The sequence below is a fragment of the Schistocerca gregaria genome, chromosome 2 (genome assembly GCF_023897955.1).
Source record: "Schistocerca gregaria isolate iqSchGreg1 chromosome 2, iqSchGreg1.2, whole genome shotgun sequence".
NCBI lineage: Eukaryota > Metazoa > Arthropoda > Insecta > Orthoptera > Acrididae > Schistocerca > Schistocerca gregaria.
The window spans coordinates 1,044,806,058-1,044,825,877 of NC_064921.1; the positions used below are offsets into that span (position 1 = coordinate 1,044,806,058).

Sequence of the window (19,820 nt, forward strand, 5' to 3'; positions counted from 1 at the left end):
CCCCCCTCCCACCTCCTGGTGTGTTAACAGTACCATCTCCTCTACCCAAAAATTTGGTCCCTCCCAGCCAACAAATACCTCTTCATGCATACCCTGTCAAAGCACCAGGTCGACTCATTCATCGTTAATGAAACCCTCCTCCAGATAACATATCTGCACCTCTCCCTATCTCCTTCACTGCACCAATCCCCTTCCCATCACTTGAGGTGATGTCACTATTGGACACCTCAAGCATCTCCTTGTCTGGCCACAGCTCCTACTCAATGACTCGACCGAACACCTTCTCCTCGGCATCACCTGTGCTACCATCTATATCTGCCCCACAGCTCATCTCCCCTACGACTTCATTTCCCATGTTGACCATACCTTGTCCACCTATGTGGTAGCTGCTGTCCTCAACATCCACAGCTGTGACCCTTTGGCAACGGCATCAGTTCCTTTCAACCCTCCATGGTGACCTTGTTCCTCTCACACAGCACACCCATCCTTAAAGTAGCTCCACCCTGGAGGTCATCCTCGCTGCCCCCAATCTCCTTGGTCATATTGCTATGGGCGTCCTCAATCCCATTTGTGGTGACCACCACCCTACCCTTCTCACCTTCTCCTCTGCCCATTGCCCCGATCCTGTCCCCCACCCTGTTGCCTCTCCGAAGTCCGTCCACGACTACTGCCATGCTAACTGGGATGCCTACCAGGAATCCATTGCTTCACATGACAAAAGCCAGCCCCTTACCTTTTCACCATCCCGCTGATGTCACCCATGCCCCTTTCTTCCTCCAGAAGACCATCACTGATGCTGTGGAGGCCCAAGTTCCTACCAAACATATCCACCCTCACCACCCTACACTTCCTCCACAGGTCATCCTTCTTCTCCGTGAATCCCACAGGCTCTACCACTCCTTCCTCCGCTCCCGTGACTGAGACACACTCCTCCGCCACCGGCAATTACAATAACACATGCACAACTTCCTCACAGCAATGAAACACTGGATCTGGCGCCAGACATGTACATGCCTCACCTCCATCCTCCTTGTTGTGAAGACGTCGTTATTTTGTGATAGATATTTATTTATCTTGTTTTTTTTTCCTCTTGTCCATCTGTTCATATATCTTTGATGTTGTAGCGCATTTTTAGTTTGTCCTGTAATATAGAGATAACAGTTGTTTTCTAGATGTTATATGTAACTGGAAATTATTTCTTTTTTGTAAGTAGATAAATATGTTTAGAGTTTATTGATTGTGGAAAGCTTGAATTTTTTTGTTTATCGTTACTGTGAAAAGTTTGGTAGAAAGTAGTTGTGTAAACATATATGTAATTTACTTTGATGTTGTATAAACTGTGGGCGAGAGTATTGTGAGAGAGAGAGCAATATCGATAGTCGACGCAACAAAGCGGAGGTGTGTTGTCGGGTAGTTAGAGAGGTGGACACATGTTTTACTGTGGGAGTCGTGACTTTTACGAGCTGGTGAAGAGTTTAGTGGCAAGCGACGAACATTTTTTAATAACTGTTTTATACCAGGACGTGATATGATAATAGTGAGTGTAGAAACTGGGCGAAGTAAATACTGAGACTGTGCCGCGAGACGAAGTAACTATGACAATGCAACCGAGAATGGACGGTATTGTAGCTCTGTCTCTGTGAATTGAACTGCGCTTGTATTTTGACTGTGTTTTCGTACACTCAAGTACTGTGAACTTAGGTACTTATTCGCGTTTCGATGAACTACCGGAAGCCTATAACTAGTAACAGTCGTTCTGAACTTATGCGAACTGTCTATTGTGTGTGAGTACATTCCCGCCCAGGACGGTTTTTCGCGATCGCTGCACTCATAACACGAATTGACTTTCTACAGAATTCGCGGCCGGCAAGTTTTATAAACCGTGTGTGGCATAAGTAAACTTAAATTGTGTGCGCCAGAAACATTAAAACTGTCCATATATGGATATCAGTAACAACAATTACATCGACGGCCTGTGGCCTGCAAAACGCCACTGTAATCATCATAGGTCGCACCACCTGCTCCTTCCAGCTCCACGATTTTTACTTCACTATATATGCTCATCCTATCCACCTTACTCCTACCCCGAAATACCTTGGCCTCACCCTTGACCATCATCTCACCTGGACTCCCCACCTCCTTACAATCCAACACAAAGCCCACAATAGACTCTGCCAGACATGATGACTGCATCCTTCCAGTATCCTTCACACCTACAAATCCTTAATCCGCCCCATCCTTTGTTATGTCACCATCACTTGGATTTCCATCCCTCTCAGATTCTATAAAGCCCTCCAAATCCTAGAATGCCATGCAATCCACTTCATCTTCCATATTTGCCTTCCGTCCCCCACATGCTTCCTCTACGACTTCATCCCCTTCCCCCATCTTCTTCTTATCCTCGAGCACTTCGACACCCTGTACATCATCTGCCGACTTGATCCCACACCCCAACACCTGGTGCCCCCCCTTCCCTCCCCAGGCTGTTGCCGCACCTTTACTGTTGTGTCCTGTGCTTTCTCCATCTCCACACCCTCCACCTCCTTTCCCAATGCAACTTCTGACACCTACCCCTCCTGGATGATGAGCTTCGCCCTGATATCTACTCCTGCTACCAACTCTACCCTCAGCTTCCCCCTCCTCCTCCTCAGGGCTCCCTCTCCTCTCCTCTTCGCTTCCTCTGAGTGGTTTCCCTCCCTCCTATACCTCCCATTCCCTTGCCCACCTTCTGTGTCTCTGTGCTCCCTCCTGACTTGCCTTCCCTCTCACACCCCACTAATCTCCTGCCTATTGGTGCGCCCCCTGCCCCTTTTCTCCTTCCCCCTCCAGCCCCCCCCCCCACTGCACCTTCCTCTCCCCTCTTTCTCCCTCCTTTGAGGCCTCTCATCCCTCGGCAGGTCCCTACAAGCTGTTTTTATTCTTCGTGTGTGCTCCATCACTTACAGTGGTTTTTTAAGTGTGTCTTGCTCTGTGTGTTTTTATACTGTGGCCGACTTTTAACTTATGTGTGTGACTCCAGAGCATTTTAGTGTCCCACAAATCGCCGAATGTGTTATTTTAACTTTATGTCGACTTTTTTAACTGTCCCCCAATGAACGTCTCCATATTAGTGTATATTTTAACTTGTATTGTCTCCATTTACTGTGTTTTTATCTCCCCTTTTTCTGCCCTTTTTATGTGCAAGTTTCCTCTTCTAGTTTGATTGTGCCGCTGGCAGCCCTCCCCCTCTGATGTTGGACAGGGTAATGAAATTACAATAAAGAAAAAAAGAACTGGTAATACAGTGGACGCTGACACGTGCTGCACACCGATGAACGAAATCTTCAATAAATTATGATTAAAATTAATCCTCAAAGCAAGTATTTTGAGCATCACAACACAATTTCCAATGTGTCAGGGTCAACTGTGCTGAAATAAACTCCCACCAGTTGATTATATTTTCACCATTCAACGTCGATATTCAACAAAAGAAAGCATGTTTAGTAAAAAGTGAGTTGGAGCTCAGAATGGCAACTACTTCAGTGAATCTAATTCAATTTGTACTGAAATGTTCCAGTACCGCCTAAAAACGACACTCGATGTGCATAGATAAGGAAGTGTTCCAGAAATCTAACAAATTTCCTGAATAAGTCATGAGACGTGGTTACTGCTGAGGCTGGTACAGGTGAATCCAAGTCCCGGATTGACGAACATTTTGATGTACTCTAAGTAATTTCAGCGTTCATTAGCTGATTCTTGTAAGTCCGAAAGCAATGTGAAGCCTGAACATTTTAAATTACCATCATCTTCGTTGGTTACTTTCATCAAATAGTCAACCACTTGCAGGCCAGTTTCAGACATCAGCACGAACATGTTCTTCATCTTCATTGTGGTGTATGCTGGAGAGAGTGTCGAGCGCATGGTCTGCCATTCTTTTCCTAAAACACAGCAAAAATTCTTTAGTAATGGAAAGAAAGACTGTTAAGAACTGTAAGAAAGACCAGTTACATTATCCATCCTGAAATAATTTTATACTTCTTTTTAGCATACGACAAAACTATAGAAAATGTGATACACGTAAAATAAAAAGAAAACGAGATATCTACAACTACATCTACTCTCTGCAAACAGTTGTCAAGTGGCCCCATCGGTCGGAGCACACACTTGAATTTTTCGAACGTGTCGCTCGCCGGTGTTCAGGGCGTAGTTATGGCTGCGATTTCTAACTTATTGCACTTGTTACTTTATTGCATGATCCGCAAGTAAATTTAATTAGCATCTGTCTAGAGAGTGTATTGTGTATTGCATATCGAACTGGGGACCTAGAAATGACAGAGAGGCTTTGTCCGGCCGTAACCCGCAGTGGTCCACAAACACACAACAGGCCACAGCAGTCCACTCACTCCACCACTGCCCCACACCAAACCCATGGTTATTGCGCAGTTTGGTCCCCAATGGACACCCCCCCCCCACACACACACACACACAGACACACACCAGGGAACGAGACGAGTGTAACCTAAATGTTTGCATGGTAGAGTAATCATGGTTGACTTGTACGTGGAGATTGTAAGTAGGCTGTTTAGGTTCTTATATTGGTAACGCCGCAGCCACGTAGCGCTCTGTATGAAAATCACTGGCTGTGCTGTGTGCAGTCAGTGACTGGTTGGCATTGTTGTAATACTCGCCATTGTAGTGTTGGGCAGCTGGATGTTAAAAGCGCGTAGCGTTGCGCAGTTGGAGGTGAGCCGCCAGCAGTGGTGGATGTGGGGAGAGAGATGTCGGAGTTTTGAAATTTGTAAGAATGGATGTCATGAGCTGATACATATATATATATATATATATATATATATATATATATATATATATATATATATATATATATATTATGACTATTAAGGTAAATACATTGTTTGTTCTCTATTAAAATCTTTCATTTGCTAACTGTGCCTATCAGTAGTTAGTGACTTCTGTAGTTTGAATCTTTTAGTTAGCTAGCAGTAGTGGCGCTCGCTGTATTGCAGTAGTTCGAGTAACGAAGATTTTTGTGAGGTAAGTGATTTGTGAAACGTGTAGGTTAATGTTAGTCAGGGCCATTCTCTTGTAGAGATTTTTGAAAGTCAGATTATGTTGCGCTAAAAATATTGTGTGACAGCCTAAGCACAGTCATGTATAATTCTACTGAGGGGATGTTTCATATGTCGACTCTTAGCCGAGGATACCTCACTGGAATCTTCAGATTTTTTCTTGTAGTTTGTGTAATTAGTGTAGATTTTGTTTATTGCTTGCGCGTAATTCTAGAGAGAATCTCCTTTGTAGTTGCAGTCTTTCATTGTTGTACAGTAAAACAGTTGTGGAATGCATGTAGATTTGCACCAAGTATTTCGCAGCTGCGCTTGCAGTTAACTAGATATTATTTGCTATGTTAATGTGTCGTTATCAGGAGAAAGAAAACTGGCGTTCTTCGGATCGGAGCGTGGAATGTCAGATCCCTTAATCGGGCAGGTAGGTTAGAAAATTTAAAAAGGGAAATGGATAGGTTAAAGTTAGATATAGTGGGAATTAGTGAAGTTCGGTGGCAGGAGGAACAAGACTTCTGGTCAGGTGACTACAGGGTTATAAACACAAAATCAAATAGGGGTAATGCAGGAGTAGCTTTAATAATGAATAGGAAAATAGGAATGCGGGTAAGCTACTACAAACAGCATAGTGAACGCATTATTGTGGCCAAGATAGATACGAAGCCCACACCTACTACAGTAGTACAAGTTTATATGCCAACTAGCTCTGCAGATGATGAAGAAATTGAAGAAATGTACGATGAAATAAAAGAAATTATTCAGATAGTGAAGGGAGACGAAAATTTAATAGTAATGGGTGACTGGAATTCGAGTGTAGGAAAAGGGAGAGAAGGAAACATAGTAGGTGAATATGGATTGGGGCTAAGAAATGAAAGAGGAAGCCGCCTAGTAGAATTTTGCACAGAGCACAACTTAATCATAGCTAACACTTGGTTTAAGAATCATGAAAGAAGGTTGTATACGTGGAAGAACCCTGGAGATACTAAAAGGTATCAGATAGATTATATAATGGTAAAACAGAGATTTAGGAACCAGGTTTTAAGTTGTAAGACATTTCCAGGGGCAGATGTGGACTCTGACCACAATCTATTGGTTATGACCTGTAGATTAAAACTGAAGAAACTGCAAAAATGTGGGAAATTAAGGAGATGGGACCTGGATAAACTGAAAGAACCAGAGGTTGTACAGAGTTTCAGAGAGAGCATAAGGGAACAATTGACAGGAATAGGGGAAAGAAATACAGTAGAAGAAGAATGGGTAGCTCTGAGGGATGTAGTAGTGAAGGCAGCAGAGGATAAAGTAGGTACAAAGACGAGGGCTGCTAGAAATCCTTGGGTAACAGAAGAAATATTGAATTTAATTGATGAAAGGAGAAAATATAAAAATGCAGTAAATGAAGCAGGCAAAAAGGAATACAAACGTCTCAAAAATGAGATCGACAGGAAGTGCAAAATGGCTAAACAGGGATGGCTAGAGGACAAATGTAAGGATGTAGAAGCTTATCTCACTAGGGGTAAGATAGATACTGCCTACAGGAAAATTAAAGAGACCTTTGGAGAGAAGAGAACCACGTGTATGAATATCAAGAGCTCAGATGGCAGCCCAGTTCTAAGCAAAGAAGGGAAGGCAGAAAGGTGGAAGGAGTATATAGAAGGTTTATACAAGGGCGATGTACTTGAGGACAATATTATGGAAATAGAAGAGGATGTAGATGAAGACGAAATGGGAGATATGATACTGCGTGAAGAGTTTGACAGAGCACTGAAAGACCTGAGTTGAAACAAGGCCCCCGGAGTAGACAACATTTCATTAGAACTACTGACGGCCTTGGGAGAGCCATTCATGACAAAACTCTACCAGCTGGTGAGCAAGATGTATGAGAAAGGCGAAATACCCTCAGACTTCAAGAAGAATATAATAATTCCAATCCCAAAGAAAGCAGGTGCTGACAGATGTGAAAATTACCGAACTATCAGTTTAATAAGCCACGGCTGCACAATACTAACGCGAATTCTTTACAGACGAATGGAAAAACTGGTAGATGCAGACCTCGGGGAGGATCAGTTTGGATTCCGTAGAAATGTTGGAACACGTGAGGCAATACTGACCTTACGACTTATCTTAGAAGAAAGATTAAGAAAAGGCAAACCTACGTTTCTAGCATTTGTAGACTTAGAGAAAGCTTTTGACAATGTTGACTGGAATACTCTTTTTCAAATTCTAAAGGTGGCAGGGGTAAAATACAGGGAGCGAAAGGCTATTTATAATTTGTACAGAAACCAGATGGCAGTAATAAGAGTCGAGGGGCATGAAAGGGAAGCAGTGGTTGGGAAAGGAGTGAGACAGGGTTGTAGCCTCTCCCCGATGTTATTCAATCTGTATATTGAGCAAGCAGTAAAGGAAACAAAAGAAAAATTTGGAGTAGGTATTAAAATTCATGGAGACGCAGTAAAAACTTTGAGGTTCGCCGATGACATTGTAATTCTGTCAGAGACGGCAAAGGACTTGGAAGAGCAGTTGAACGGAATGGACAGTGTCTTGAAAGGAGGATATAAGATGAACATTAACAAAAGCAAAACGAGGATAATGGAATGTAGTCAAATTAAATCGGGTGATGCTGAGGGAATTAGATTAGGAAATGAGACACTTAAAGTAGTAAAGGAGTTTTGCTATTTAGGAAGTAAAATAACTGATGATGGTCGAAGTAGAGAGGATATAAAATGTAGACTGGCAATGGCAAGGAAAGCGTTTCTGAAGAAGAGAAATTTGTTAACATCGAATATAGATTTATGTATCAGGAAGTCGTTTCTGAAAGTATTTGTTTGGAGTGTAGCCATGTATGGAAGTGAAACATGGACGATAGCTAGTTTGGACAAGAAGAGAATAGAAGCTTTCGAAATGTGGTGCTACAGAAGAATACTGAAGATAAGGTGGATAGATCACGTAACTAATGAGGAGGTATTGAATAGGATTGGGGAGAAGAGAAGTTTGTGGCACAACTTGACTAGAAGAAGGGATCGGTTGGTAGGACATGTTTTGAGGCATCAAGGGATCACAAATTTAGCATTGGAGGGCAGCGTGGAGGGTAAAAATCGTAGAGGGAGACCGAGAGATGAGTACACTAAGCAGATTCAGAAGGATGTAGGTTGCAGTAGGTACTGGGAGATGAAGCAGCTTGCACAGGATAGAGTAGCATGGAGAGCTGCATCAAACCAGTCTCAGGACTGAAGACAACAACCACAACAATGTGTTCTCTTATTTTTGCTCTTCAAATTGTGTTTTTCTGTGTTGTCGTGTGAAATATTGTGACAATAATGGCGTGTGAAAAACGTAATACTAGGCTCCAAAGTAAGCTGAGAAATGACAGTGAAGACGAAAGCAGTGTCTTAGCGCCACCATGTAATGAATTAACTAATGTTCAAAGTAGTAAAAACACAAATTTGTGAGCATTTCCAACCTATTTTTTCGCGGCATGAAAATGCATTACACAATCACGAAGCACTCATAAAAGAACTGCAAACTATTGTTCATGAAAATCATGAGACCTTGCAAGCTAAAATTGACTCAGTTGCATCTACCGATTCGGTTACGCAGCTTGCAAAAACTCAGCAAAACTTAAAGGACACAGTAGATACGATTTCAACGCAAATGAACACTCTGAAATTTGGTTAAGAAAAACACACTGAGGAAATAAGTACACTATCGGAGAAAGTAGCCGAACTTTCGGATTAGTTCATTAACTTATCTGTAAAGGTAGATGATGATCTGAATGACACAGAAGAGTGCGAACAAATTAGGAAATTCAAACAAAATCAGAATCAAATTAATACGCAACACCAAAGAGAAATCCGGGAAGTACAATATCATTTGGCACATGTAATACAAAAATTACATATTTCAGAGGACACTCGCACTCCAACACGGGAAGAGGAACTTAGAAATACGGAAAAGCCACAAAATAATAACACAGGGCATTTCGGAAATAATGAAAGAAGTTGGCAAGGTGCACCGAATTTCGAGATGGAACCGCTGACACGACGTAACAATGACCGATATGCTACCCGCCGACACGATGATTTTGACTATAAGCTGTTCGTTACTACACGTAAATTCAAAACATTCAAGAATTCTGGCAACGACATTCATCCACAAGCGTGGCTCCATCAATTCTCTCATTGTTTTCCTCCCAACTGGTCATTAGAGCACAGATTAGAATTTATTGGTGGCTACTTGGAGAATGAACCAACTGTAAGAATGCGATCGGTCATTCACGATTGTCACAGTGAAGGAGAATTTTATCATGCCTTCCTCTCAGCATATTGGTCTCAAGCCACACAAGACCGAGTGAAACATAGCATCATAATGGTGAAACATTTCGAACAATCTGAATTTTCTAGTCTTGTCAAATATTTCGAAGACATGTTACATAAGAATCAGTATCTTTCAAACCCATACAGCCCCTCAGAACTCATCCGCATTTGCTTAATCAAATTACCTGAACATTTACGACAGATTATTTTAGCAGGACGATGCAAAGACGACATTGAAGCTTTTCAGGGACTGTTACAAGAACTGGAAATTGACACTGACAATCGCGGAACGCGAAAACAGGAGCACAACAATTACAGGTCACACCTGTCTCAATTCCGCGATGACAGAAATAATACACGACAAGGCTGTTCGTACAACGTAAATCGTGACCAAAACAGACACCACCCGTATGACAACCGTTGGCAGAGTAGTAATAATTACAGGGAAAGATCACCTCTCTGCGGTAATGACTATCACAGAGACAATCAGAGAAACAGACAATATGGAAACCAAAATAATTATTATCAAGGGAGACAGAATAACTTAAGACGCAACGGTCCAGCGCGCAGTTATGATTCAGGGAAAAATTGTCCACCACTTAACCGACAAGAAAGAAACTATGGAATCTACCGACATGGCGACAGACGATATGATCGTAACGACAGACCTGAATTGCATCTGAACTGGCGTGATTCAAGTAGAGCAGGGCCCTCTCGACAAGGTGAATTTGTAGAAGTTAGGTCTCCAAATCCCAATAATGACGCGCGCCAACAAAGACACAATAGGCAATGACTCATACCGCTGGCAGCCACAAAACTTACTTATGAAACTGACGACGCAGCTGCCGTAGCTAGTAATTACGTAAAAATGGAAGACATTAGGGACATCTTACTCCAGGAACACGACGTAAAACATAACAACATTGCATATCCTGTGATTCACATTACTGTAAATGACGTAAAATTTGCGGCAGTACTTGACTCAGGCAGTCCCATTTCAGTAATTAGTGAAACAGCTTTTAGCAAATGCAACAAATCGAACGATTGCCCCACACTTCCGTTACGCAAGATTAAATTACAAGGTGCAGTCACTGGAAAAAGTATAGATGTACGCCATCAAACCAACTTAGAATTCTTTTGTCAAAGCCACAGCTTTTCTATGAACTTTCTTATTGTTCCATTATTGTCAACGGAAATTATACTGGGAGTAGAGTTTTTGAATGAATACAAAGCAATCTTAAACTTTCATGATGCTGAAATAAGTTTAGAGAAAGAAGGTAAGTAAATAGCTCTGAAATTTGAAGATTGGCTCTCAAACCATGACGAGGAAATTAATCGGCTTTACCTTCTGTTAGACAACAGATCGGAATTTTCTACGGAACTAGACACTAACAATCACTCTGCAAGTACTGACAGGGATGATATCGACGGCATATTTGAAACTAATGAGTCAGGTGGCTTGCGGAGTACGGATGTAGATGTAGAATTCAGAATAAAATTCAAACAATTGAGAATTGTAATAACACTGATAGGCAGGACCTTTTTGAGATTTTACAAGCACATTCCACAGTTTTTACTCAAAAAACAGGCACAATCACGGGATTTCAACACCAATTTCGTGTTCGTGAGCATACTAAATTTTGTGTTAGACCATACGTAATTCCAGCACATTATAGGGACCGTGTTAGAACAGAAATACAATCTATGCTTGACGAGGGCATTATTGAGCCTCCAGTAAGCTCATACAACAATCCATTACATGTTGTTGAGAAGAAAAATGGATCGATGAGGCTTGTCTTAGATTCGAGACAAATCAATACTATAATTATTCCTGAAACAGAGAGGCCGCAATCGTTGGAAGAACTTCTTCAAAATTTTAATGGTGTAAAAGTGTTGTCTTCCATTGATCTCAGATCCAGGTTTTATCAGATCGAACTTCATCCAGAATGTACAAAATAAACAGCTTTCCTTTGTTTCGGCGTTTGTTATCAGTTTCGGAAACTTCCTTTTCGTTTGAACATTTCTTCGGCCACCAGCCACAGATTGCACACGACACAGCCAGTGATTTTCATACATAGCGCTATGTGGCGGCGGCGTTACCAATAAAAAAACCTAAACAGCCTACTTACAAAGGCACTAACTACTGATAGGTATAGTTAGCAAATGAAAGATTTTAATAGAGAACAAACAATGTATTTACCTTAATAGTCATAATATATATAGCAGTTCATGACATCCATTCTTATAAATTTCAAAACTCCGCCATCTCTCTCCCCACATCCACCACTGCTGGAGGCTCTCCTCCAATTGCGCAACGCTACGCGCTGTTAACATCCAGCTGCCCAACACTACAATGGAGAGTATTACAACAATGCCAACCAGCCACTGACTGCACACAGTACAGCCAGTGATTTTCATACAGAGCGCTACGTGGCGGCGGCGTTACCAATAAAAAAAACCTAAAGAGCCTACTTACATAGCCCCCATGCTCCCCACTAAAAAATTTACAAATTGTTTTGGGCAGTGGCCAATTCAGATTTGAAAATTTTATTCATAATTACAATAACAAAGAAATGAAATGCACACACTTATCGATGCAATGTTGGTCAAAAGCTAAAATATTCTCACAGTCCATAAAGACAGTCCTGATCATTCATCAAAGTAAAATTGCAGTGTTTTTCTCAAAGTCTGAGTAGTAAAAGAAAATGCACACAGAAGTAGTGGATTTCCATGCAGTCTTGAAGATGTAGTGTTGTCCTTCCAACGGAAAGACAGTGCTGACTCTTGACATGCAGATAGGTAATGGGCCACAACAGACCAAACCCACAACAGAGTCAGTCGAAGTTTTGAAGAATATTGGTAGATAGGTCATAGAGTAGTCCCATTGCAGTCCTGGTAGAGATTACGGTATTGGTGGGCCACCAGAGTTGCAGACCCACTGCAGTCCTTGTAGAAATAATGGTATTGGTGAGTCATCAAAGGTGTAGACCCACTGTAAACATCTGTCACTGATGTAGTAAAATAAATATTTGTCTCTCTCAGTTAAATGATCAGATAGCTGTGTAATTCTGTGTTAGAGAAATATGGTACCGATGTGTAAAATTGTATAAGCAAATACCATATTACCTAAGACTCCTTGTGCTTGCCAAACACATGATACACAAAGTAAGCGTTTACCCCTCTGAGGATGAATGTAATTATATCCTCAGGTGTTACAGATTACAGCAATGGAATGAAATGTATCACGGAAAACCTTTGTATCATTGTACTTCAAATATCTTTAAAAGTAAATGTTTTAAGTACAAAATTAATCACTCAAATACGTGTACTGTAGCGCTAAACTGTGCGTTTTGTTGTAAGATAATCTCTGTGGAAGTGTCGTAGTTATCGTCCTCCGAAAGCTAAGTTCTGCAGAAGTCAATGTACTTACCTCATGATAAACAAAAGTGAAATGATTTTTGCGTATAGATATCGTACTTACTACGCTTATTGCCGTGATGAAGGAAGTACTGTACTGTAACGTATTGTTGTGCCACAGAAAAGGCTGTCTCATTGTAGCTATATCACAAAGTTACTACTAAAACATGTTTTCCTTTCCAGAAGATTTCAGAAAAACTGTGCAGATATAAAACAGATACACCGCAAAAGCACAATGTAAATTGTGTCACACATTAGTAGCTTCGTGATATAATCGTGTAGCCATCAAAGAAACCAAATGCTAAGTCATCTGTAATCTCACAGAAAGTACTTCAAATAAAGAATGTCTTTTCAACTAAACCAAAATGTTGCATTAAAATCTCATTAACAGAATATGTTCTAAGTATGTAAGCCTTATAGTCGTTATGTAATCGTGCAACTAACAAGCAAGAATGTACAAATAACAACACTGTGTCGTCTGTTCACTATAACAATGCAGTCGTAATTTCTGTTTAAAAATGTTCCCTAGGTTCTGGACTGGATAGTTAACTTCAAAACATTGTTGCATGTTAACAATTTCTCAGTGTGACAAAGCATACTAGAAATGTGAAGTGAAATGTTTTATGGCAAAGACAAAGTTAAAGAGCAGATTATATTTCAATAAACGGTTTTACATGTGAAATGTGGTGTAAACCTTTACTCTTCCGAGTACGCAGAGTTTCAACTTCAACGCAATTATCATGTGGTATACGTCGGATTCTGTAAGGTCCATTGTAGACTAGAAAGAATTTGTGACTCAAGTGTTTCTTCTTATGTGACAATGAATGAGCTTTAATGAGAACTTTCTGACCAATATATAATTTCTTTGCATTTGCTTTACCGTGCAATTTTCTCCTTTTGTCTGCAGCAGAATTTATATTCTTAATAGCCAAATCAATTATGTCATTGTGTCGAAGTTTACGTGTATTCGGAAAAGGTACAAGCTCTCTGATTCTCTTCGGTGGTTCTTTATTCTTCAGTACAAGAACAGGTGGTAAAGAAGTGGAGTCATGAGGGATTTCATTCAGCACGTTTTGAAATAAGTGTAAATATCTGTCCCAATGCTGATGCTTTCTGTGACAATAAAGTCTGCAAAGCTTATTGATTTCTTTCATAATCCGTTCAGACGGGTTACAATGTGGTGAGTACAATGAAATAAAAACATTTAATTTTATGGTTACGAAGCATGCGTGACCAAACAGCAGATCTGAATTGCGGTCCGTTATCTGAAATGACTTTACTAACGTGTCCAACTTCACGTAATAGATTTTTAACAAAGGCGTTGGATACAGACTGTCCAGTGGCTTTACGTAACGGAGTGAAAGAAACAAATTTTGAAGTAAGTTCAACAGCGACTAGAACGTATGAAAATCCATTAGACGTTCTGACAAGCGGTCCCAAGAGATCAACAGCAGCAAATTCTTTTAATTTAGAAGGAATGATAGGAAACAATGGAGCACGACGCGAGACAGTAGATGGTTTCGCCTTTTGACAAAGTTTACAAATAGACAAGACTCTTCGAATTCTCTTTTCCATATTGTTAAAATAACAAGTCGTTCGAAGATGACATTTTCGTGGACCAAAATGTGCATATCTGAAATAAATGTACCAAATGAACTTATTAACAAAATCGTCTGAAATGCAAAGTACCCATAGCTTGTCATCAACAGTGCAGCGTTTGAACAGTATGTTGTTTCTAACCATATAAAATGCCGAATCTATGTGTGTGTCTTTTCATGCCATTTACTTTTGATGTTTTTCCAAATCGGATCTTTATCTTGTTCATGAGAAATGTCCTTTAAAGATGTGGTGATGAAGTTTTCAAAGGCGACTTTCTGAATGTAAAGAATACTGAAATTTTTCTCGAGGTTGCTTTCTGTGTTACTTTTCTCAAGCCCAGCCGGTGCGCGTGACAGTGCGTCCGCAACAATGTTCTCCTTGCCGGGAATGTAGACTATTGTGAAGTGGAATTCTTGCAGAAACAATGCCCAACGTTTTAACCTGTCATGATTTTGAATTTTGAAGACATAAGAAATTGTAATGCACGATGATCACTGTATACTTTTACGTGCTTACCATAAAGAAAGAAACGGAATTTGTTAAATGCCCAAACGATAGCTAAAGCTTCTAATTCAGTAATGGAATAATTTTTTTCAGATTTTGTTTGCACTCGGCTAGCAAAAGCAATGGTTTTCTGAACGGTAGTGTCACTTTCTATGGCTTCTTGAAATAAGTGGGCACCAAGACCGACTTTAGAAGAATCCGTGCTAAGGCAGAAATCTTGTGACAGATTTGGCTGAGCTAGTATTGGCGCGTTAAGTAGCGATTCTTTCAAAGAGTTGAATTCCAACTGTGCTTGTTCGTCCCAGTTCCAAACAGTATTTTTTCCAGCGAGAGAACAAAGTTTTGGTGTAACTAGAATTTGCATATTCAGAAAACGACGGTAAAAATTTACGAGACCTAGAAAACTGCGGACTTGTTTTTTTGTGGATGGAACTGGAATCGCTCTGATTGCTTCTAACTTTTCAGAATCCGGCTGAATGCCTTCAGAAGAAATAATATGTCCCAAAAACTTCACCTTTGTCCTACCGAATTCAGATTTTTCCAAGTTAACTGTAATTCCAGATTCTGCAAAAATATGTAACACGCTGTTGGGGATGCGATTATGTTGTTCCCATGAGGCTTCTGCTATTAAAATATCATCCACATATAGGGTGATGTGACGTTTTAAGAACTCAGGTAATATGGACGAAACATAGCAAAAGCTAGACGCAATGGAACAAAAGCTTCAAAAGTTTGACTCAGTGGAACATATGCTTGAACAAACAAGTGAAGATTTAACTACTGAATTACATAAAATCGAATCGTAATGTCAAAAAGTCTGTAATGACTTAAAAACACAAATTTGTGAGCATTTCCAACCTATTTTTTCGCGGCATGAAAATGCATTACAGAATCACGAAGCAGCCAAAAAAGAACTGCAAACTATTGTTCATGAAAATCATGAGACCTTGCAAGCTAAAATTGACTCAGTTGCATCTACCGATTCGGTTACACAACTTGCAAAACTCAAGAAAACTTAAAGGACACAGTAGATACTCTGAAAATTGGTTCAGAAAGACACATGGAGGACATTAGTTCATTATCAGAGAAAGTAGTCGAACTTTCGGATCAGCTAAATAATTTATCTACGAAGGTAGATGATAATCTGAATGGCACAAAACCGGTAGTCTTTAATGACACAGAAAAGTTCGAACAAATTAGGAAATTCAAACAAAATCAGAATCAAATTAATACGCAACACCAAAGAGAAATCCGGGAAGTACAAGATCAGCTGACACAGGTAATACAAGAATTACGTATTTCAGAGGACACTCGCACTCCAATACAGGAAGAGGGACATAAAAATACGGAACTGCCACAAAATAATAACACAGGAAACTTCGGAAATTATGAAATAAATTGGCAAGGTACACCGAATTTTGAGATGGAACCGCCGAAACGACGTAACAATGACCGACATACGACTCGCCGACATGATGATTTTGACTATAAGCTGTTCATTACTACACGTAAATTCAAAACATTTAAGAATTCTGGCAACGACATTCATCCACAAGCGTGGCTCCATCAATTCTCTCATTGTTTTCCTCCCAACTGGTCACTAGAGCACAGATTAGAATTTATGTTTGGCTACATAGAGAATGAACCAGCTGTAAGAATGCGATCGGTCATTCACGATTGCCACAGTGAAGGAGAAATTTACCATGCCTTCCTCTCAGCATATTAGTCTCAAGCCACACAAGACCGAGTAAAACATGGCATCATAATGATGAAACATTTTGAACAATCTGAATTTTCCAGTCTTGTCAAATATTTTGAAGACATGTTACATAAGAATCAATACCTGTCAAACCCATACAGCCCTTCAGAACTCATCCGCATTTGCTTAATGAAATTTCCGGAACATTGAAGGAATATTATTTTGGCAGGGCGTTGCAAAGACGACATTGAAGCTTTTCAGGGACTCTTACAAGAATCAGAAATTGACACAGACAGTCGCGGGATGCGAAAACAGGAAAACAATCACTACAGATCACATCCGTCGCAATTCCGCGATGAAAGAAACAATAACTGGACACGACAAGGCTATTCTCACAACACAAATCGTGACCAAAACAGACACCACCCATATGACAACCACTGGCAGAGTAATAGTTACAGAGAAAGATCGCATTTCCGTAGTAATGAATATTACACAGACAATCATAGAAACAGACAATATGGCAACGAGAACTATTATTATCACGGGAGACAGGATAATTTCAGATGCGAGGGTCCACCGAGCAGTGATAATTCAGGGAGAAATTCTCCACCACTTAACCGACAAGAAAGAAACTACAGGAACTACCGACATGACGACAGACGATATGATCGTAACGACAGACCTGAATTGCATCAGAACTGGCGAATTCAAACAGAGCAGGGCACTCTCGACAAGGTGAATTTGTAGAAGTTAGGTCTCCAAATCCCAATAACGACGCGCGCCAACAAAGAGACAGACAATGACTCACACCGCAGGCAGCCACGTGCACCGGCTGGCTCAGAGAAAAATAACATAGACGCTAACCTTGGGAAAAATTCCAGTATTCATTACCGACGTATACTGCAAGATAATTGCGTTCAAGCTGAAACTCTGAGTACTACGAAGAGTAAAAGATTGTACCACATTTCACTTGTAAAACCGTTTATTGAAAGATAATCTGCTTTTTAATTTTGTCTTTGCCATAAAACATTTCACTTCACATTTCTAGTATGCTTTGTCAGACTTAGAATCTGTTAACATGCAACAATGTTTGAAGTTAACTATCCAGTCTAGAACCAAGCGAACATTTTTAAAAAGAAATTACGAATGCATTGTTATAGTGAACAGACGAAACAGTGTTGTTATTTGTACATTCGTGCTTGTTAGTTGCACGATTAAGTAACGACTATAAGGCTTACATACTTAGAACATATACTGCTAATGAGATTTTAATGCAACATTTTGGGTTTACTTGATTTACATTCTGGATTTAAAGTACTTTCTGTGAGATACCAGATGACACAGTGGTTAGTTTATAAGTGACAATTTACAATGTTGCTTTTGCGGTTTATCTGTTTTATATCTGCATAGTTTTTCTGAATTCTTCTGGAAAAGACAACATGTTTTAGTATTAACTTTTGTGGTATAGCTACAATGAGACAGCCTTTTCTGTAGCACAACAATACGTTACAGTACAGTACTTCCTTCATCACGGCAATAAGCGTAGTAAGTACGATATCTATACGCAAAAATCATTTCACTTTTGTTTATCATGAGGTAAGTACATTGACTTCTGCAGAACTTAGCTTTCGGAGGACGATAACTACGACACTTCCACAGAGATTATCTTACAACAAGACGCACAGTTTAGCGCTACAGTACACGTATTTGAGTGATTAATTTTGTACTTAAAACATTTACTTTTAAAGATATTTGAAGTACAATGATACAAAGGTTTTCCGTGATACATTTCATTCCATTGCTGTAATCTGTAACACCTGAGGATATAATTACATTCATCCTCAGAGGGGTACACGCTTACTTTGTGTATCATGTGTTTGGCAAGCACAAGGAGTCTTAGCTAATATGGTATTTGCTTATACAATTTTACACATCGGTACCATATTTCTCTAACACAGAATTACACAGCTATCTGAATATTTGACAGAGAAACAAACATCTTTTTACTATGTCAGTGACACATGTTTACGCAATTACGCCGGTGGATAACTTCAGACTTATGAAATTGTATTTTGTCTGTACTTTGTGAACTGTTCATACTTTTTCGAAACCATTGTGATACTATGAGAGCTTTGAATGATGTATTTGGTATGGGATCATGATTTTTAAAGTACGTTTGAGGCAGATGACACTTTTGACATGAGCAAAGAATTTTTTTAGGTTTTGAAATTATTGGAGGAAGCTACGACGATTTTGAGAGTTGACTGAGGTGTTATGATTTTATGATGACGATGTGTATTACGCTGTTGCGGTATGTTTATGATCAATAAGCTTATGCTATATGAGGACTTTGATTATGCTACGTATTTATTATGATGAAATATTGAAGAAGTGTCGACGAATATACAGGGTGATTCAGAAATGCATGTAAATATTTTAAGGGTGTATTTGTGAGGTAAATATAAGACAAAAATATTCTATAAATGTTTTTCCATAAACGTTTAATTCCAGAGTTATCGTTAAAATACGACAGTCATGTCCGTATCAAAACGACGTCAGTGCAAGCAGCAGGATGCCATATTCTGGTACGTAATGCACATGCGTATCTCCCAACAGTTGATTCGAAACTGCATGAATAGTGTTTGTTTGTGTTTGCAATTGCTGTTTACTCCTACTGTACAGAAGATGGTGCTGATGTTGTTGGTAACGGAAACGTACTTCCTGTCGTTCATTCATCGTCAGAAGGCTACAGGTTTCGTGCACATGATGTACTCAAACAGTGAGTATGCTGATATGCACCTTGTGTATGGTGCAGCAGATGGAAACACACTTGCAGCAAGACGAAGGTACAGTGAGCTGTTTCCAAGACGACGGTTACCAAGTCATCAGACGTTCGTATCTGTGGACAGACGTATGCGGGAGTATGGCATTCGTCCTGGGCCACATTCAGGTCGACCACTTGAGCATGCAGTGAACGTCGAGGAACATGTTTTGGACCTGGTAGACCAAGATCCAGCCATCAGTACGAGACAAATTAGTGCAGCTGTACGACTTCCACAATCTACTGTATGGCGGCTGCTTCGGAGACAACAGTTGCATCCATTTCACCTGCACAAAGTGCACGAATTGACACCTGCAGACTATCCTCGCCGTCAGCAATTCTGCCAGTGGTTACAAGAGCGTCATTTGAATGATCCAATGTTCATTCGGCGGATATTATTCACAGAT

General features: G+C 40.2%; 1 protein-coding gene across 2 annotated transcripts in view; it reads right to left on the bottom strand.

The window, feature by feature from the left end:
- LOC126335565 (cytochrome P450 9e2-like) overlaps positions 1 to 19,820 on the bottom strand; it is a 101,550-nt gene that overhangs the window by 32,267 nt on the left and 49,463 nt on the right. For both annotated transcript variants that reach the window (XM_049998992.1, XM_049998991.1), the window contains exon 3: positions 3,780 to 3,917. In XM_049998992.1, coding sequence (XP_049854949.1) covers positions 3,780 to 3,917 — 138 coding nt within the window. The remainder of the gene's footprint in view (positions 1 to 3,779; positions 3,918 to 19,820) is intronic.